Raw genomic sequence first — 21,916 nt, forward strand, 5'->3', positions numbered from 1 at the left:
CTCAGCCAGGGCGGGCAATTTCTGCACGAATTGCCCGCCCCGGCTGAGTGAATTGGGATCGCCTGCGGCCACGAGGAATAGTCCGTTCGTGCAGAAATTGCCCGCCCGGGCTGAGTGAATTCAATTGGGATCGCCTGCGGCCGCGAGGACCCCTGCACAAATGGACTCCTCGCGGCCGCAGGCGATCCCAATTCACTCAGCCGGGGCGGGCAATTTCTGCACGAACGGACTACTCCTCGCGGCCGCAGGAGGAGAGGGAGGAGGAGGGGGCAGCCGAGCCGCCCGCACAGAGTGAATTCAATTGGGATCGCCTGCGGCCGCAAGGACTCCTACACGAACGGATTACTCCTCGCGGCCGCAGGAGAGGGAGGAGGAGGGGGCAGCCGAGTCGCCCGCACAGAGTGAATTCAATTGGGATCGCCTGCGGTCGCGAGGACTCCTACACGAATGGAGTATTCCTCACGGCCGCAGGCGATCCCAATTCACTCAGCCAGGGCGGGCAATTTCTGCACGAATTGCCCGCCCCGGCTGAGTGAATTGGGATCGCCTGCGGCCACGAGGAATAGTCCATTCGTGCAGAAATTGCCCGCCCCGGCTGAGTGAATTCAATTGGGATCGCCTGCGGCCGCGAGGACTCCTCACAGCCGCAGGCGATCCCAATTCACTCAGCCGGGGCGGGCAATTTCTGCACGAACGGACTACTCCTCGCGGCCGCAGGAGGACAGGGAGGAGGAGGGGGCAGCCGCCCGCAGACAACTTCCACGCGGTTGAGGGGCTTCTGCCGGGCGGCGGGAGCCCCTGAACCGCGTGGAACTTCTCTGCCGCGGGCGGCTGCAGCTGCCCCCACCCTGTCCTCCTGCCGCGGCGAGCGGAAAATTCTATTAGAATTAGATTACTCACCAGTCAGCGCAGCTGCAACCTCTTTCGTCTTTTGTCGAAAGGAAATGGAGACTCGCGCAAGCGTGCTGAAAATTTCCCATCCCAGCCAGCTCACTGATTGGCTGGAGTCCAGGCCAATCCAATCAGTGAGCGGCAGGCTGGGCTGGCTTAAATTTGTAGGTAGTAGGTAAAAGGCTAAAAGCACGCTTTTTTTGGCGCTCGCAGCTCCCGCCCATCAGCTGCTAGCTTGCTGGGCTGGCTCATCTGGTAGGATAGAGAACAGAACGATGAGCCAGCCCAGCAAGCTAGCAGCTGATGGGCGGGAGCCGCGAGCGCAAAAAAAAGCGTGCCTTTTAAAAAGGCGGGCGGGACGCGGGAAAATGCATTGGAAAGCGGGTGTGTCCCGCCAAAAGCGGGACGTCTGGTCACCTTATATAAATTATAAGTGATGACTATGGGAAGGATGCACAATAACCTTATAACTAATTGACACACTGTATGTAATTGAAGATTTGGATTTGGATTTGGATTTATTCGACTTGTATGCCACCCTATTCCCAAAGGGACTCAGGGCGGCTGAACAAAAGCCAAGGGGAGGGGAACAAATACAAAAAAGTAAGACAAAAATAAGACAACAATACAAACAATTTAAAAAACACAACAAGCACAACCAATTCGAGTAGCGGTGGGACTCAACAACCCCAGGCCTGCTGGGACAGCCAGGTCTTAACGGCTATACGGAAGGCCCGAAGGGTGGCAAGGGTCCAAATCTCCACGGGGAGATTGTTCCAGATGACTTTATGTTTTATGTTTTGTTTGTTTATGTTTGTCTAAAAATAAAAATTTTCTTTTAAAGAAAACAACAACAGCCCACTGAGAAGGAAAGATGTATGCTTGTTGTTAAAATTGGACTATGTGGTATTCATAACGAAATGGAATTGTCAGCCTGGAAGACTGTGAGGCGTGTTTCTTGCTTCTCATACTAACTGGCTGGGAATTCTGGGAGCTGGAGTTACAATACATTCAGAGAGTATTAGGTTGAGGAAAGCTGATCATCAGATGGACATATGGGCCTAATTTGTGTTTAAAACAGGCTGGGTTCACCAAATGCAAAACCATTCAAATACGCTGTCATTTAGCATTCTGTGTGTCACAATCTCACCTGCAATAAGTTTCCTTGTTTCAAGAAATCCTCTGGAAGACTTTTGCAGATGTTGCCTTCTTAAATCCATAAGCATGTTTTGCCACTTTGCAAAAAATCCCTTTGAGGGAACAGGGCCCAATATTTTAGCTTCTACTCAGAGGTGGGTTCCTACCAGTTCGCACCTATTCGGTAGAACTGGTTCGTCAAATCTACCGAACCGGTTAGAAGAGGTTCCACCAGTGAACCCGGCCACACCTACAGAAGAGGTTCCAAAATTTTTTGAAACCCACCACTGGTCCTTGGATATGATTATTCTACACTATCATGCTCATATTTATAAAACTCAGTGCCTCTGTGAAAGGTAAGGATGACTACTGCATTTGTGGTGCAATCAGAACATTGCGTGTGTTGAAGTTGTTTTGACGCAAACCAAAGATGACTTTTAAAAAACAAGTTTACATCCTATTCTTATGCATGCCAGTGCTGTGTGTGAGGTAATCTAAGGTGGTTCTGACAAGTGTCGTCGGCATCTTCATATCCGGTCACATGGACGGCAAGCCACTCCCATCTGGTCACATGGGCGGCAAGCCACTCCCATCTGGTCACATGGGTGGCAAGCCACTCCTACAAAGGAGGCCACACCCACAGAGTAGGTTCAAACAATTTTTGAAACCCACCACTGCTTCTACTCCACTCAGTGTTAACCACTGGCCAGGCTGAGCACCCGATTCAATTCCTGAAGACATATGGGTAGGAGAGCTTGTGGAAGGCTGGGAGGGAGCTTGCTTGGAAGGTTACCTGGCAAGCAGGATTCTTTCTGAAACGCATGTTTTTACCTGGTCTTAAACCTCAAAAGATTCCAACATGGTCTACTGAAACCAGTACAAACAATGACATGCTAACAGTAAACATAGAATTCCAACTGAAAAATGACAAATCCTAAATGTTTGCTTTGAAATCCAGTGCAAACAATATTAGAAGGTACAAAGAAAAGAAAATTTCCACCAGGAAGTGAAAATAACAGAATGCTGGTGGATGAAGATACTGCAGCTGACATAATCCTGGGAAGCCACTGAATGGAAGTTCAGTTAGACTATTAACACCATGTTTCCCCAAAAATAAGACAGGGTCTTATTTTCTTTTGACCCCCCTGAAATAAGCTCTTGGCCTTATTTTTGGGGAGGTCGTATTATTTTTGAGGTGCAGGGGGCAATGAGAGTGGTCATCTCATGGCTGCTGCTGTGTTGCAATATTTTCAGGGAGGACTTATTTTCAGGGGAAGGGCTTATTTTAGCACATGCGCTCAAAACCCCGACTGGGTTTATTATCTGGGGAGGTCTTGTTTTCAGGGAAACAGGGTAAAATTCCAGTAGTCCTTCTGTGGTCCACTTTCTGACCTGACTTACCTCAAAGGGCTTTCAATTTCTGGAGCCCCAGAAAAGTGGGTACCTTCAGCCCTTGGCTTTGGTCCATAATGAAGCAGCCCTGTCCCTTGGAAATGTTTATGACCTGGTTTGATTGGTATTTGCATGTTGTGATGTGATTGGTTCAAGAAAAGTTAGCCATAGATTCTGGATTTGAGCAGGTAAGAAGCATGTGGTTTTTTTAAAAATTTGTGCTGATAAATAAATAAAGGGAGACTAGTATAGATCTATTTCAAGCTATTTAGCTCTCATCAGCTAGCCATACCCTTACTGGGATTTGAACCTGGGCTATATTACATACTAGACAGACTTCTTAGCCATTAGGCCACAGGCTCTTATCCATTATCAGTGAAGCCAGGGTGAAAGGTATCTATTAGATTTTTTTTTTTAAATATATTTTATTCATTTTCACATTCCATTTTACAATCACTTATATACAGGGTATTTGCTATAAGAAAAAAAAAGAAAGATAAAAAAATAAATAAAACAAAATAAAAAAGAAAACACAACTCATCATTCACAACCCCACCTGGCACTTCCATCCTCCATACACCCCATTCTACCCCCTCCAACTTTCCTTTCCTCCCTCTAACACTCCCCTCCTACTTCCCTTTCCCCTCAAACCTTCCTTCTCCCCTTACTCCCAACACGCCCTCCTTACATTCCCCTTACTCCTTCCTTACTCCTCCCTCTTCTTTCCCTCTACCTCCCTCCTTGGTGTATGCCTTTATTCAAGTGTTGTTTAATCTGATAAAAAGTAAAATAAACCAAGGAAAAAAAATATAAAGAAAGAAAAGAGAAAAAAAAAGGAAAAAAAAAAACAACAACCATATATAAGTGCATTCTTGTTCTTATTGAGACTATGTTAACACCCACCCACCCACCCCCCATAAATCCCCATCCCTAATCCTCCCGACTTCCCAGGGCCCACACCTGGCACTGCCTTCTATCTAAAGTATCTTGTGTTCGTATGGATTAAAAATAAAAGTAATATATTAAAGGAAAGAAAAACAAGAAAAAAGAAAGAAAAGAAAAAAGAAAAAAGAAAAAGGAAAAAAAAGAAAAAGAACTCTTTGTGTTAAGCTCAGCCCCCCATCTTTATCTATGCTTAAATAGTGTAAGTCATTCTATCTATATTTTATTCTCGTCTCTTGCTTCTTTGTTATTTACCCCAACCTCCTGTAGACTCTCCCGTTCCTCTTCCTTAACCTTGTATTCAGATAAACATTTATACAAATTTGTATAGGCATCAATATACAGTCTAACTCAAAAGTAATCCCTACCAGTAAAATTTAAGCAGCGTGGATCATTCCACATATTCAAATATTACTTTACAGAAAAATAATCAAACTTTCCCTTCTAATAGGATTTAAACAGCGTAAATAATCTTTCTTAACCATATTTTCAAACAGTAATTCAAAATAATCTAACCAAACCTTCCCTTCTTAGTAAAATTTAAGCAGCGTGGATCAAGTATTACTTTACACAAAAATCAGTTTACATTCTATCTTAAGATGATCCCGACCGGCTTTCCCTTCTAATAGGATTTAAACCACGTAAATCATTCCGCATGCATTTTACCCTCATCCCTTGCTTGTCTGATATTTACCACTATCAAATTTATGCAGACATTAGTTTAAGATCTAGCTCAAAATAATTTCACCAAACTTTCCCTTCTAATAAGAATTAAATAGCATGGATCATTCCACATATTCAAATAATACTTTCAACAAGAATCTGTTAACCTTCTGTTTTAAAAAAATAATCTCGTCCAGCTTTCCCTTCTAACAGAATTTAAACAACATAAATCATTTTGCATCCTTTTACATATATACATTCAATATCACCCCACCAATATACGTAAATCATTCCGCATGCATTTTACCCTCATCCCTTGCTTCTCTGATATTTACCACTATCAAATTTATGCAGACATTAATTTAAAATCTAACTCAAAATAATTTCACCAAGCTTTCCCTTCTAATAAAAATTAAATAGCATGGATCATTCCACATATTCAAATAATACTTTCAACAAGAATCAGTTTACCTTCTGTTTTAAAGTAATCCCTTCTAACAGAATTTACACAACATAGGTCATTCCGCATTCATTTTACATATATACAATCAGTATCACCCCACCAATAAGTTCCGCTTTTTCTACCGGAGAGAGGTCGCAAACCCCCATTCAGTCCACAACTTTGGCAAATATTTTAAAATGTCTAAATCCTCGATCTCCGCTTTTCTGCTTCTCCGAGGGAGGAAAGGCTACCCCCTCCATCTTGCAGCCATGTGGTCTGTTGCTTGCCTTCTCCTTCAGCTTGTCTCTCCTCTTTCCCAAGTGAATCAGGAAGTCCCGCCTTCAAAGTCTTGTAATAGAAATCTCGAGCCTCCGAGACAGAGTTAAGACGAAGTCTTTGATTCTCAAATGTGACCGTAATGCCGGCTGGGGCCTCCCATCTATATTGAATCTGTTGATTTCTAAGCTCTTTTGTTAAAAATGCATAGTCTCTTCTTGCTCTCAACATCTGGAAAGGTATTTCTTTGAAGACAATCAAGTCCTGGTCATCAACTCGCAGACTGTTATTATGAAACTTTTGCATAATCGCGTTTCTGGATTCTTTTGTGGAAAAATATATAATTATGTCCCTCGGGAGCTGTCGCTGTTCCGCTACCAACGAGTTCTGGCGATAGATTTTCCGAATCTGCCAATCAAAGTTAAGTCCCGGGCTTCCCACCGCATGGCTGAAGGCTTCAACAAAGGTCTGTTTCAGATTCTCTTGCTCCTTTTCCCGGAATCCTCTGACTCTTATTGCGAATGCCTTCTTATTAAAATTTATCATCACGAGCTGTTCTTGAGTGTCTCTAATTTTTTGTTGTAATATTTGAATATTAGTAGTCAAATTAAAATTAGCCTCCTCCAAGCTTTCCAATTTATTCTCTATTTCAGCAGAATAATCTGACAGGGCAGACACGGCTGCAAACGTATTCGCCTTCATTTGGTCAATTTTAGACTTTAAATCATCATATAGCTCCAATACAAATTCCTTAATGTCTTGTTTAAAATCATTAAACATTTGAAAGAAAAATTCCTGTGTTAAAAATTCTCCAGTAGAGGGCGTAGGAGACAAGGGCTGCGATTCCGGTATAGATTCTTTAGATTCTTTAGGCACATTTGCAGAGAGACGCTTCGATTTTGACCTGGGTGCCATTATAAATAAACAAATAAACAGCGCTTTCGCTCCCCTCTGTTTCCAAAAAAAAAAAATTTATTTTGTTAAGGAGCGGTCTGCAGGAAGGTAAAACCGGCTAAGTACATCCCCTATCAGTCACCAACGGAGAGAAATCGCCATTTTGAAGTCTGTTTAAACAAAGAAGGCTCTAAGACAAATGGTGCTGGTATTTAAGATAGTAATAAAAGCATAAATCTCACAGGAGTGGGACCCGCCCGTATTAATCCTAGCTTCAAACAACTTTGCTTTGTCCTGGGGGGGGGCTCGCCTGTCTGGGGCTGCAAAAAAGGCAGCTGAGAAGAACTGGCTGGAGATAAAAGCTCCGCTCACGCTGGGTCTAATCTCTGTCCACAGCCAAAAAAAAAGAGAAAGGCTGTGGATTACGAATAGACCCTAGCACACAGAGCTACTCCCTGCCCCTTTCTTAGCCAAAAAGGGGTGATATCTATGATCTTATTTAGATATACAGACCAGATCTCTGAGAGGAGCTCGGTTGAGCCCTCCTCGGCAACAGGCTCCGCCCCCCCGGTCGTATCTATTAGATTTTTACAACCCCTGGTAAGCCCCAATTATGGGAGGAAGCTAACTGCTTCCATCATCTGTTAATCGGCTCGTCACAAGAGTCCATCACGACAGAAACCCAATATTTTTATTGTTGCCTTTGTAATATTTGTGGTTTTTTAAAAATTTGTGCTGATAAATAAATAAAGGGAGACTAGTATAGATCTATTTCAAGCTATTTAGCTCTCATCAGCTAGCTTTTAAAAACACACACACACACACACATATATATATGTGTGTGTGTGTGTGTGTGTATATATATATATATATATATATATATATATATATATATATATATATATATATATATGTTGCATTTATGCTGATAAATAAATAATAATATTTGGGCATACCAGGGGTTGTGACACTAAATACATACATACATACATACATACATACATACATACATACATACATACATACAAACATACATATATATATTGTAAAAATACAATATATATATATTGTAGAAATACAATATATATATATATATTGTAGAAATACAATATATATATATATATTGTAGAAAGATGTGTAGCTAATACTGTAATCCAAAGAGAAAGCTTCAGAAAAAGGAGTAAGTCTGAAGTCTTACATTACTGTACTTAGGTTCCCCTGATCAGATATTTCTCCTGTGAAGATTACAGAATTGTCCATGCCCTTTCCTGGCCTCCAAGGAAGCAGCTTTCCTCAAACCTGATGCTTTTTCCATGGGTTGGATCTCAGTTTCCATAATTCTCAGACATTTTTTTTTTTTGGCAAAGAAAGTAGAAGTCCAGCACATTTAGAGGACTAATTCAATAAAACCTTCTGACTGTGACCCACAATGCCACCTGGTGGTCCAAATGAAGGCATTCTAGATTTTTATGTTTATGTTACTGCAGCTTTTGTTTTTCTTTCTCTAATGGTGATTTAACTCACTAAAGAAGCCAAGTTACATCACCCTTTTCACCCTAATGATTTCTTCCAACAGCCAGTTCACCAAACTGCTCAGAAAATTAACAACCGATTCTCCCGAAGTGGTGCGAACTGGCTGAATCCCACCACTGGCTCAGACCCTGATGCATTTTTAATAAGATCCAACCTTGATCCATAGATCATCTCAAGATTTTCTGCATTGTGGGGAGCCAGCTGTTCTGATTTGCCAGTCCTAGTTTTGAGTTGAATGGGTTTGGGGAACCAATGTCATTTTTTTTCTATGCTAGCCTGCTCTCTGAATATTTTAGAGGTGAAGTAAGCAGTGACGTGCAGTGAGATTTATGGCTGGTGAGGCAAAAAGAAAGAAAGCGGCTTTTGCCCGTCCCGTCGCTATGTCCGACATAGAGGCGTCCCGTTCTCCAAATGGCTTGCCTTTACATTAGCTCTTGCCTGCCATCATGAAAATGTAAAAATATAAAAGGAAAAAGGCAAGAGCTGCTGAGGTCAGGCTGGGTTAGCTGCTGCCAGAGTCCCCAATGGATGACTCTGCTTAACTGTTTAAAAAAGCCTCTTAAAAAAACGCCCTCTACAGGAGGAGGCAAGAGAACCACGTGCCACATCGACATAAGGAATTTTTCGGCTTTTAACCCTTGCTTAGCTCTGCTCGAGTGATCATAAAGTCAGACTAAATGAGGCACGTGGTTCTCCCGCCTCCTCCTGTAGAGGGCACTTTTTGGAGGCTTTTTTAAACAGTTAAGCACTAAGCAGAGCCATCCACGGTGACTCTGGCAGCAACTAGCTCAGCCTGACCTCATCTCTTCCCTTTTTCCTTTTACATTTTCTTTTCATGATGACAGTGGTGAGGCTCTGCCTCCCCTGCCTCCCCTGACTGCACGTCACTGGAAGTAAGCAATAAGAAAGAAGAGCAGCTAAGATTTTTAATAACTTCCTGCCTTTGATTTTCTGCCTAAAATTCTTGAAACTTTTATTTGGGCCACGGATCCTTCTTAATGTGGAAGATCTTACAGGAATCATGGTGCGAGAGGGGGGGAAAAGGGCTTCCCAAAGGGGCTTTTCCAAAAGGCAACTGGACTTTCTTGGTCTTTTTTCCTTCAAAACGTCTTGCTTCGCATCCAGGAAACTTCTTCAGTTTTGTTCATCAGTTCAGTTCTTCTGAGAACTGAGCTTTTTGGATGAGAAGAGAAACATTTTCAAGGAAAAAGAAAACCCAAAGGAGGTCCACTTGCCTTTTAGAAAAGCAGAGGGAAGAAACAAGACATAAACTCTCCATTCATCCCCCATGGGCCTTTCTGCTTGGCTCCTAAGCCTGGATGATAAAGTGGCAGTTAAGAAAGGGGAGATTCCTGGCAGTTCCCAATTGCTCACAGAGCTGGGGGTGGTGATGAAGTTCTCACCATCCCGCTCCTCTCTTTCATTTGTAGCCAGAGGCCTCTGATCAGAAACTTCTTAGCCTCTGCCAAGTCTTCTGCTATTTCTGGCCTACTCAGGAGAAGAAGTTATCTTCTTGCTATTTTTAATCAGGAAGCTTTAGCCAGAATGGGAGAGCTGCCCTTCCGTCAGCATGAATGGCTCCGAAGATGGAGTTGCTTGGTCAGGAGGGGAGAGATGGGCAGGGCAGAGCAGAAGACCTGTATAAATAGCATCAAAACTGTCATTCTCGGTGTGGGTAGCTCCAGGCAGCAGCCAAATTCGTCCTTCGGTGCTGGCTCCTTGCTGAGGCCGACGGTGTTTGTTTCCTCCAGAACAATGCCAACCCACCGCCTCGTGATTGTGCGCCACGGCGAGAGTACATGGAACCAGGAGAACCGTTTCTGCGGCTGGTTCGATGCTGAGCTGAGTGAAAGGGGGAAGGAGGAGGCCAAGCGGGGAGCCCAGGCCATCAAGGAAGCAGGCTATGAGTTTGATTGTTTCTACACCTCGGTACTGAAGCGAGCCATCCGCACCCTCTGGTACATCATGGATGGCTGCGACCAGATGTGGGTTCCTGTCATACGCACCTGGCGCCTGAACGAGCGCCACTATGGGGGACTGACAGGCCTCAACAAGGCTGAGACCGCAGCCAAGCATGGGGAAGAGCAGGTCAAAATCTGGAGGCGATCTTATGACATACCACCTCCCCCCATGGATGAAAGCCACCCTTTTTATAAAGTCATCAGCAAGGTCAGTGGCCGCGCAACGTTTGACAGAGGACTAACAGGCGGTGGGCATTGGGGCTGTCAATAAGGCTGTGGAGATGTGGATTCAAATATAGGTAGTCCTAGACTTGTGACGAGCCCAGGCTGTCTCTTGTTAAGCGAGACATTTGTAAGGCTGAGTTTTGCCTTGTTTTTCGCCCTTTCTTGCCTCGGTTCTTAAGTGAATCATTGGCGTTGATAAATTAGTAACCTGCTCGTTAAGCAAACCTGGCTTCCCTGTTGACTTTGCTTGTCAAAAGGCTGCAAAAAGGGATCGCATGACCTTGGGCATAGCAATGGTCATAAGTATGAACCAATTGCCAAGTATCTGAATTTTGATCCCGTGATCATAAGGGTGAAAAAAACGTTCACGAGTCACTTTTCAATGTCGTAGCTTTGACTGGTTACTAAATGAACTGTTGCGAGGACTACCTGTACCTCCTTTGTAGGAAGCTTGAGGGTCAAGGGTGACCTTGACTCTTAGTCTTCCTTCCTTCATCTAATTCTCAACAAGGATGTGAGGAATAAGATATTGAAGGGAGGGAAAAGCTGTTTTGCTGCCTTGTGTTTTTTGGGAGGAATATTGGAAATGTGAGTAGCAAAAAGCTTATCGGCTGTCAACAACGTATTTAAAGGAAAACCTCCTTATGTCCCTGCATTAAAGATCTTCCATCTGGGTTGAATACTGTGCAAGGAACACAGGAGGGGGGGGGGGGAGAGGCTCTGCAAAGGAAACCCCACCTTAAAAATTAAAACGTCTAAGATTTCAGATAATCCTCTGACCTATAATATGCTTGGATGGGTTTGGCTTGGTGGGCTATGGGAGAAGTTAAGCTGGGTGAGGTTTAGTAAATAAACCATGGCTTGCTTGAAGACAATTTTCAGAGTAATTAATTCAGATTCTTCATCTGTGCGGGATGAGATGATTGTCTGATGATCCCTCCAGCAAAGAAGCCAGCATTTTCTGATATTTTTAAATTAGGAATGAAGAAGTAGGAATCTTGAATATGGGATCTGTTATGCCCTCCTCCTCCTCTTCCTCTTCCCCCTTCCCCTCTTATCTATTTCCTTGTCCTCTTCCTCCTCCTCCCACCCCAGTCTCTTTCCCAACAGTACTTCCTTAATACAGTACCTTAGGCAATTCTTAGCTCTCTATGTAAAAGGTAAGGGCCCTTCTTACACCCCTCAGCTCTACAGTCACTTTTCAAAAGTGGAACTGAGACCACTGGGAATTGTTTGGGACCCGCTGAAAAGAAATACCTGCAATAATTTTGAGACAGAATCCTAAATCATGAGGAAATGATTTCCTTTTTTAAAAAATATTTTTTAATTTCCATTTTCACAACATACAATCACATGTATACTATACATAGCCAGTATCATAGAGTAACAAATAATGATCACATCAGTTCCTCTTGTCATCACCCAAAAAATAAAATAAAAACCCATTATTATCTCTTCTGCTCTCCATACACCTCCCTCTTCTACCTCTCTCCTACTTCCTATCTTTCCTCCATCATCCCTTCCCACTCTACTTCCCCTTCCCCTCTCCCTCTCCTCTCCCTACATTCCACTCCTCCCTATCCTCATCCTCCCCCCTCACCCTCTCTCCTATCCCTTTCTTCCCATCTTTCTCTCTACATTCCACTCCTCCTTATCCTCCTCATCTTCCCCCCTCACCCTCTCCCCTCCCTCTCTTCCCATCTCCCCTCTATTTCCCACTCTTCCTCTCATGTATTTCCGCTTCTGAGCAAACTCCAATCTATGTTGATAGTATTTATACTTCCATAACAATAAACTTAACATATCGTAGTTATAAAGAAAAAATAAGAGAAAACAGTATACATGTGCAATCATATTACATTAAAGTTTAACACCCCTCGTAAAACCTCCCTCCCTCCCTTTATAAAGTATAAATCTTTAACAAAACAGTTTAAAATATATTGGAAAAAAGAGTAAAAAAAAATTGATAATTTCTTTACATTGAGCTTAGCTCCTCCTTGCTAAATGAGGAAATGATTTCCAATCTGGCTTTGCCTGGAATTTTGACTAGCGAAAGGAGGTGCGAATCTAAAGGCCAACACTAAAGGTTTCCCTCATTGCATTAAGATATAATTTCCCTACACTTCAGCATAATTTGCAGTGGTTACTTGAATGAACCATATTGCTCTGGGTTCACTTATCAGTCTAAACCATCAACCATGTTTTCTAAGCCATAACACAATTAAACCATGGTGTAATTTAATGAAACATGTAAAGTTAGTCTACAAGCAGTTAAGGATGCTTCTTTAGTTCTTTAGAGGCTACTTTGCAAAGCCCAATAGCCCTTACCTCTAACTAGAGAGGTAATTGCAAACAAAATGGAAAAAGCAGATAGAAGATTTAAAAATCCTATTTTTAAAATAGATAGTATTAAACATCTATGACCTCATACTTGTCTTAATTTAATCACTTAATTAATTGTACTTTATTTAATAATTCAGTATTGAAGATACAGCTTTCCCTTTTCAGTGTGTGAAAGCTGATGCCAAGACATTTGTTAATTTTAAGCTGTTACATTTTAAAGATCAGCCAATTAATCCTCAAAGAATATTTATTATTTTTGCTACAAAAGACTAACAAAGGAACTGTCTGGAAATTATTCAAATGCTATTAGTCATAATAAAAGAAGCGGAAGAGATCAAGTGGTTTCTCTGATGCTCCAGAATATATTATTCTAAAATGTCACACAAATAGTTTGCTTTTTCTGCTATTCATCAGCATTTCGCTACCCCGTAGTTCATCAAAATACCCACACAAGTGCAAATGTTTTTCCCCCCCACCTTCCAAAGATGCATTCCACATATTGGGGAAAAACTAAGAATCAGAAAGTGCAACAGTCTCCTACGCTGATATTTCATTGTGCTATTTTTCAACAATTTCTAAAAAATACCTACTATGTGCCATAGTTTCAAGTACCAAACTAAGATGGACAGACCAGGATTTGAAGTACATTGGAAGTTCCCCAATATGACCCATGACTGGCTGGGGTGACCAAGTTAAGGAAGGCTGTAATGCACATTTTGCCCACTGAGACATCGGGGCATGATGCTCATCTCTGTTTTTTAGCAAAGAGAGAGAAGCGTTGTCTGAAGAAACTTCCATGGTCATATAGCCAGCAAGACATCATGAAACATGGAACGCATTTACCTTCCTACCGAATTGGTACCTATTTATCTACTTACATTTTCATGTTTTAGAATTACCAGGTGGGAAGGAGATGGAGCAGGAATAGGAGCTCACCCCGTCATGGAGCACTTGAGTCTAAAACTCGGGCTCTCAGCTTTCCAGCTTTCCAGCTTTCCAGCTGACAAGCTCAGCTTCTTAACCACTGAGTCATTGCCCCCCTCTCTCGATAGATAGATAGATAGATAGATAGATAGATAGATAGATAGATATAGAGAGATAGCGAGATAGATAGATGGATAGATAGATAGATAGATAGATAGATAGATAGATAGATAGATAGATAGATAGATAGATAGATAAAAATCATATGTAGAGACACAACGGACAGGAAACACATTTACCTCTTTATATATATATTGGTTTTCATACATACATGCAACATACATACATTTTATTTATATATATACACACACACATACACACACAGGAAAACCAGTATATTTTAAATATATATATGCAAAAAACCCCAAAACAAAAGATAAATAAGAACAAAAAGAAAAGATCAAGAAAAGCAGAAGATGCAAAAAGACAAAGAAATGAAAAAGTAAGAATTGCAGAAAAAGAATGCTTCCAACTTTCTTCACGACAATATCAATTTTAAGAAGTAGATCAAACTCCGCATATAGTGAAGGATCAAGAATAAAGAATAGAATCAATGTATTGCTGCTTTACTCCTCATCCCTCTCTTCCTCCAAGAACTCATTCCCAATCTCCAAGGCGGACCCAAAGCTTCCTAATCTCCCCCTTCTCAGCTCTAACCATTGTCTTCTGTCTTTTGAACCACACAGGAACGAAGGTACGCAGGACTGAAGCCTGGGGAACTGCCAGCCTGTGAGAGCTTGAAAGATACCATTGCCCGGGCCTTGCCCTTCTGGAATGATGAGATTGCACCCATGATCAAAAAGGGTAACCGGGTACTCATTGCTGCCCATGGCAACAGCCTCCGGGGGATTGTCAAGCACTTGGAAGGTAAGGACCACCAATAGCAGTAGACTTATATACCGCTTCATAGGCCTTTCAGGCCTCTCTAAGCGGTTTACAGAGAGTCAGCATATTGCCCCCAACAATCTGGGTCCTCATTTTACCCACCTCGGAAGGATGGAAGGCTGAGTCAACCCTGAGCCGGTGAGATTTGAACCGCTGACCTGCTGATCTAGCAGTAGCCTGCAGTGCTGCATTTAACCACTGCGCCACCTTGGCATCACCCATCTCTGTGCATAATCATATCATCCATCTATTATGTATGTTAATATATTTTTCCATCCCTCTTGCCTCACTGAATGTCTTTGTTTGGATGAGGGTGGAGAAGTAGAAGCCATTAAGCCAGGTCCATTCATTTTTTCAAAAAGAATTTAAGTATTTTGATTAGGAAAAAAAGCACCTTCAAGCTCTTTTACTAAGGCCTCCAGATCAACCAAGTCACGGTTGAGCCATTATGGGAATTGGTAGGTTTAATGAGCACGCAGATCCAGCTAGCTGTAGTTTGCTAAGCAAAGCATGACTTAGCATGATACACAAAGACGAATCTTTCCCGTGCTCTTCTAAACTGAACTGAATCAGGGAGCTACTGAAAAGAGGGAAAAAAAGGTGCTCGGACACATAGACCCCATAGGGGGGGTCATACAGGTTAGGTCCCAGCACTTACTTGAAGTATATGCAATTTTGGTTGACTGGACCGACCCACCAGGTTTCCTAAGAGAGTTGCTGTCAGGCCAGGGCACCAAAGGACAGCTGAGTGTGGACTTCATAAAGGAGTATATCACTTACAGGTGACCTTTAGATGGGCAGAGCATCAAATTTGTGGCTTCTCCGATATGTACTTAGGTTCCTTGAATCTTGATAACTTACGTCTGCCTTCTTGGGCCATCCTAGTCTTTCTGCAGGATCTTCTATAGGAAGCAGTTTGCTGCAACACAGTATTTACCAGCTTAACAGAATGATGATTATACACCATTAGTACACCTTGAGAGCCAACAAGCACATCTGGCATGGAGTTCTCACCTAGTAGTTGCCACGTCTGTCCTTAAAATGGTTGTCATGATGGACAAGGCCAATTACTAAACTTATTTATCACAAGGCACAGTGGAAAGATTATTTTTTTATCCTCTCTACTCTAGCATTCAAACCAGTGGTGGGGCTGCTGCCAGTTTGGACTGATTCACCCGAACTGGCAGTTTTGAGCATTGGCTGCCAACGCTATCCGGTCCTAGATATCTCACTTTCCGGCTCGCTCTCCCCATCCCGCAGCCTGACCTAGCAGGTGTGCAGGAAGCTGCCCCCATCGAAAAAGCCTTGTTTTAGGTGTTGTGTGCAACTGTGAAGCAGGCGTGCGCGCACACTCACATTTTCGGTGAGCCGGTTGTTAAAGTATGTGCAGCCCACTTCTGATTCAAACCTTCCTTCCTTCCTTCCTTCCTTCCTTCCTCGCCTTCCCCTCCCCTTCCATCTATCAACACCCTCTTTCTGTAGCAATGATCCTGGAAAAGCTGCTACCAAGCCTGAGTTGTGGTTGGAAATGAATTGAATACAATTTGACACGCTGTCCGCTGAAGGTTGTGTTGCTATTTCCAGTCTGGTGTCACATTACAAAAGTTAAAAGGGCAGCTGGGAGGTTTTTGCCTCCCAATTAAAAGTTAAAAGGGCAGCTGGGAGGTTTTCTCATCCTTGGCTCTCACTAATAGCATTTTGGTCTCCCCCGACTTCTGCCCCTGTTCTCCTAACATCTCCAAAGTTGTGAATGTTGCAAAGGTACTTCTCACAAATAAGGAGGGAGGCGAGACATCATTTGCTTTGGCTCAAACGAGCGCTCCAATTCTTTCCAAAATTCTGCTAATGTCCTTCACTGGTAGCTACTGAGATGCTTCATAAGGATTCTCATATCTAGATTGCAGAAATCCTGACCACCATTTGTTGCTGTTGTTGAGTTGCTTCATGACCCCATGGACCACAGCACGCCAGGGCCCTCCTGTCCTTGGTTTTGGTCTTCCTTGGTTCATAGACTGCACTTTTTTAATTGCTTGTCAAATGAATTGCTTTCAATGGTTTATAACCTCAAACTGATGGAGAGGGATGGAGTTAAAAGCAAGCTAAATGAAGATGCAATCTGTTTAGACACATTTAGCAATTTACTCTGTTTTCCCAAAAATAAGACCTGCCCAGATAATAAGCCCAATCGGGCTTTTGAGCGCATGCGCTGAAATAAGGCCTCCCTTGAAAATAAGTCCCCTCCGAAAATATTGCATCACAGCAGCAGCCACAAGGTGGCCACGCTTGCCTCCTCCTGCACCTCAAAAATAATAAGACCTCCCTGAAAATAAGATCAAGTTTTCATTTCAGGAGGTTAAAAGAAAATAAGACCCTGTCTTATTTTGGGGAAAATATGGTAGCAATCAGGAATTTAATAAAAGTGTGTGAAGAAATGGAAAGTTGGGTGACTGTGAAAAGAACTACTCTGTTCTTCACCCATCCAATCATATGAATAAAAGGCATTTTTATCTCTTGGGAAACCATTTATTTAGTTTTAGATAATAGCAGAGGACGTGCTTGTTTATCTTGACATTTGCAGAGGTAACAAGGGCCCTAGGACCAAACTCTCTTCAAATGAGTTATTGCATGAATTAAGACATTTATCATGGTGATAAATGCTTTGAGGTGTTGTACGGTTAATCACTGCATTTTCCTTACTTTTACGGTTTGATCTGGTCCTGTTACCCACTGTAAGTTCTTTTTTTATTGTAAGAATTCCCCCCCCCCTCCAGAAACCAATCTGGATTTCTTGAGAGAAAGAGCCATGTCTAGAGGCAAAAAACAAACAAACATCACCCTTCCTTTACTGGGTCCACAGAGAATAAACTTTTAATTCCTTGCAACCAAGACTTCTTCATCTATAGATTTAAAATGGAAAGGAGAAAGTTACAAGTAGTCTTTGACTTACAGTTCATTTAATTGAATTGGATTGGATTGGATTTATTACATTTATATGCCGCCCTTTTCCCCCGAAGGGGACTCAGGGCGGCTCACAATTCAGTCAGGGAAGGGGGTACAGACAGGGGATAAAAAGACGAACATAACAATACACTATTTAAAACACACAACAACCATACCATTCGAGGAGGGGGGCAAAAGCTTTTTAGCCCCAGGCCTGTCGGAACAGCCAGGTTTTTAAGGCTTTGCGGAAGGCCTGGAGGGTGGTGAGGGTTCGAATCTCCACGGGGAGCTCGTTCCAGAGGGTCGGAGCAGCCACAGAGAAGGCTCTCCTCCGGGTAGTCGCCAGTCGGCATTGGCTGTTTGAAGTTATAATAGCACTGAAAAAAGGGATTTATGACCAATTTTCACATTTACAACCATTGCAACACCTCCATGTTCATGTGATAAAAATTTGGATGCATGGCAACTGACTCATATTTATGATTGCTGCAGTGTCCCAGAGTCATGTGATCCACATTTGTGATCTTCTGAGGAGCAAAGTCAAGGGGCAGATTCACTTAACAACCCTGCCACTGCAGGGATTCACTTAACAATTGAGTCAAGGAAGGTCATAAAATGGGGCAAAATTGATATAGCTGTGTCGCTTAGCAACATCAATTTTGGACTCCAGGAGGAGCCAACATTGCGACGATATGGACCAGCGGTCTCGATGCTCTGAGACCGCAGCCAATACTTTTGCCGCTGGGTGGTCCAAGCGGACCTAAACCGTCCTGAAGAGATGGTGAACAGGAAGAATACGTCTTGCTGACCTCAGGGATATCGCAAAATCCCCGAAAGAAGCAAGAGAAGTTCTTCAAGCTGGCGACAAAAAAATTAGCGTTAGTGGAGGATTTTAGAAATAGTAATTGAAAGGCCAATGTGTGGTTATGTATTAAATTTTGGTATATTTTTATGATGAAAGACGCTTAAACAATTATAGTCAAATGAAAATGGAGATATGATGATGGTGATAGGTAGGAATATTTGAGTTAAAATACTTAAGTTAATATGAATTATGTTTGTTGACTGTGGAAGAGATGCATAAAAGTCTTTTTGTAACCAACTGATACATTTTCTATAGCATGTAAAGAAGGGTGTTGTGTTTGTTTTAAATTAAAGATTAAAAAAAATATTAAAAAAATAAATAAATTTTGGACTCAATTGTGGTCTTAAGTTGAGATCTATAGTTAGTTGGCTTGGTCTTGTTGTTGACTTCAGTGTAGAAGACTTCTGTGGGTGATTATCTGACCTGGCTCCATTGTTTCTGCACAGGGATGTCTGATGCGGCCATCATGGAACTCAATCTTCCAACTGGGATTCCCATTGTGTATGAATTGGATGACAACCTGAAGCCTACCAAGCCCATGCAGTTCTTGGGTGATGAAGAGACCGTGAGGAAGGCCATGGAAGCAGTGGCAGCACAGGGCAAAGTCAAAAAGTGAGAAGAACAGCAAAAGGGCATTGGTGAAATTAAAAAGAAATGTGAAAATCCCACTTGTGTGAGTGAGATCTTTTATGTTCAGGAATGGCACAAGGGTGAAGACCATTGGGGTTAAAAAATGGGGTCCTCCTTGTTTTAGCCTTCCTGTTGTTAACAATAGGGGTTTTCATACTAGAGTCCTTCAACATTGCTGAGACCTGGATCAAACACTGCTTCCCCCCTATCAGCTGGCATCAAAACATGTTCCACAGAAAAACCAATGTCTGTGCAACTCAACTGCAGATCTTTGGGGGGGAGGGGCTTTAAGGCATCAAAGTTAAGTTTGTGGGGCGATACTGATAACAGGTCTGGAGGCTAAATCTTATGATGAACAATTGAGGGAACTGGGTATGTCTAGCCTATCAAAGAGGAGGATTGGGGGGGGCATGATAACTTGAGTACTTGAGGGTCTCTCACAAAGGAGATGGACCTATTCTCCTCTAAAGCACCTGAGGGCAGGACAAGAAGCAACTGGTGGAAGATTGTTAAGGAGAGATCCAACCTACGATAAGGAGAAATCAGTGGAAAAGCTTGCCTCCCAGACTTGTGGATGTTCTATCACTGGAGGTTTCAAAATAGACCAAATAATCATTTGGCCAGGATGATCTAAGATCTCCTTCCTTGAACAAGGGCTGGACTAGAAGACCTCTGTGGTTTCTTTCAACCCCATGATTCTGTGTTCTCTCCAGCTCCATCACCCCACTCTCCACCTCATACACCAAGCACAGGGAACCTATATTTCACAATCACAAAATACCAAAAGTTTGGAGGAGGTCTTCCTCCCTTGCCAGTCAACTAGGGGTTTAGCAAACCATGATTACAAGCAATTCCTACAGTTCTGGCAGGCGAGGAGATTGGAAACATGATTCAGATTGGCAGCTGTTTCAGAGAAACCCACCACATGGTCTCATTTCCGGTGTGCAAATACAGTATGTGTATGTGCAGTTAGAGGGGAAATAAAGAATGCATTAAGCCATGGGTGCTTCCTGGTACTGACAACGCTGTGAGGAGAAGCATCCAGAAAATATTAGGTGGAAAAGAACAGTATTTAATTTACAGTGGAGTGTGGGTGTTTTTTCTATCAGCGATTAGTAAGGTTGTACTTTATTTACACTGCTGTATTAGGAAACTGCCTTAGTCATTGTATAAGCTAATTTTATCTTAACCCCACAGAAATAAAACCCATTTCAATGTTAGTCCTGTCATTCCCAGTATGTTTTATAACATGGCTCTCAAATGCCATCCAATCTGACCTTAAGCTAAACACAGCTCTGTGTTCCTTCTATTGTTTCACCTCTAATTGTTCTGGAATAGTTACTGTGGGGTTCTTGTGGTTTCTTTTAAACGTTTCATTACCAAACTAGATAACATAATCAGTGCCAAGAACCCCACAGTTTAACCCTGAGCTATAAATATTCTCTTCTATTGAACTAGTTGTATATATTTTTAGAAGGATAGGATATTAACTTGTTTCAACTCCTACTTTCCTTATGTGGATGCATAAGCATTGCCTAAGTTTTGAAAGCTATTTTGGAAGACCACCTACATTTCGTCCAATTATGTAAATGCAGTAGGCTGTTCTGCTTTAAGATACTAAGAATGTAGAACCAGAGATAGAAGAAAAGGCAACTAACAAACATACACATTCAAAGTTCATCCCTGAAGGATCGTTACGTCTAGATTTTAAGATCATACAGTTACTACACAATCTCCCCCACAGTTTGACTTTGGACACACAGAATGTTACTTAAGCCATGGTTTGGCACTCTGGCTGATCACACCCTGATGGTCAATGCAGCTGATCTTCCTTGCTGCCCTAAGAAGAATGAATGGTCAAAGAGAAGGAGCAGGAATGGAGGGCAGGGGAGCCTGGGCTGACCATCCAGCCTCCCTTCCTCCCCCACCCCAGAGGTTTCCACATCTGGCCTGCAGAACTCCAAAGCACCTTTAGAGGGCTGCAAAGAAAAAAAAGAATTCTCTTTGGTGCCCCCTAATGGTCGCTCAGGATCGCGCACATAGTTGCCGGTGCGGGTTTGGGCGTGGCTGGGCGGCGAGGCGACCCCTCCCCTTCGCTCCTGTGTGCATGCCGCGTGTTAGAAGGCTGGCGCTTCACACAAAGGTGGACAACGCGCAATTCTTTTTTCAAACGAAGCCGAGAGGGCGGAAAGAGAGACGGCATGACGGGGACTGCATGATGATTAAAACCAAGCCAGCCAAGGAAGATCATCCCCCACCCCACCCCGTCCTGGGAAGAAAGACGGGGGAAGTCAAATTCGGAGCAGGGGGCCAGCAAAACCCCGCGAGCGAGAATGACGGCGCGCACAGGTGAAGCAGGAGAGCCGGCCGAAGGCTCTGCGCCTTCCCACGCTCAGTTGCGCCCACCCGTGTCTGCAGCAACAGCGGCTCTTGGGACAGCGCGGCGGAGAGCCGGCGGTAAATTCTCTGCGATGGGGCCGGGAAGGGAAGGCAAGAGAAGGCGGGAGATTTCGGAGGGAGGACTCGGCTACTGCGGGATATAATTCCTCGCGGGAGCGGACGCGCGTCGTCGTCTTCTTCTTCGTCGGCGCCTCTCTTCTTCCGAAAGGAAAGCGGAGCGAGGCCGCTTTGCTGGGTGGGAATGGCGGGGACACCCGCCTTGCTTAGCGTCCGTCTCTGGCCCCGCCTAAGCAGCCCCGCCGCCAGGAGTGGGGCAGGGCAGGGGGCTTGTGATCGCCTGCTGGCAGCTGTAGCTGCCGTCGCCAGATGTGTTACTGTGAAGGGAGGGAGGGAGAGAGCCGCAGAAGTCCGGCAGCGATTCTCCCGTCTAACCTCTGTCATCCCAAGGCACCAGCGGCGGCTCTCAGACTTCAGCTATGGGGTAACCCAAGCAAGGGAGGGATACATTTCAGG

General features: G+C 43.3%; 1 protein-coding gene across 1 annotated transcript; it reads left to right on the forward strand.

Annotated features, from left to right (window-relative positions):
- Positions 1-9,749: 9,749 nt before the first annotated feature.
- Positions 9,750-19,041, forward strand: PGAM2 (phosphoglycerate mutase 2). Its single transcript, XM_032229649.1, has 3 exons — positions 9,750-10,339; positions 14,370-14,550; positions 18,820-19,041. The coding sequence occupies exons 1-3, from the start codon at positions 9,785-9,787 to the stop codon at positions 18,987-18,989; spliced, it is 906 nt and encodes a 301-aa protein (XP_032085540.1). The 5' UTR covers positions 9,750-9,784; the 3' UTR covers positions 18,990-19,041.
- Positions 19,042-21,916: the final 2,875 nt, after the last annotated feature.

The sequence above is a fragment of the Thamnophis elegans genome, chromosome 13 (assembly GCF_009769535.1).
Source record: "Thamnophis elegans isolate rThaEle1 chromosome 13, rThaEle1.pri, whole genome shotgun sequence".
Taxonomy (NCBI): Eukaryota; Metazoa; Chordata; class Lepidosauria; order Squamata; family Colubridae; genus Thamnophis; species Thamnophis elegans.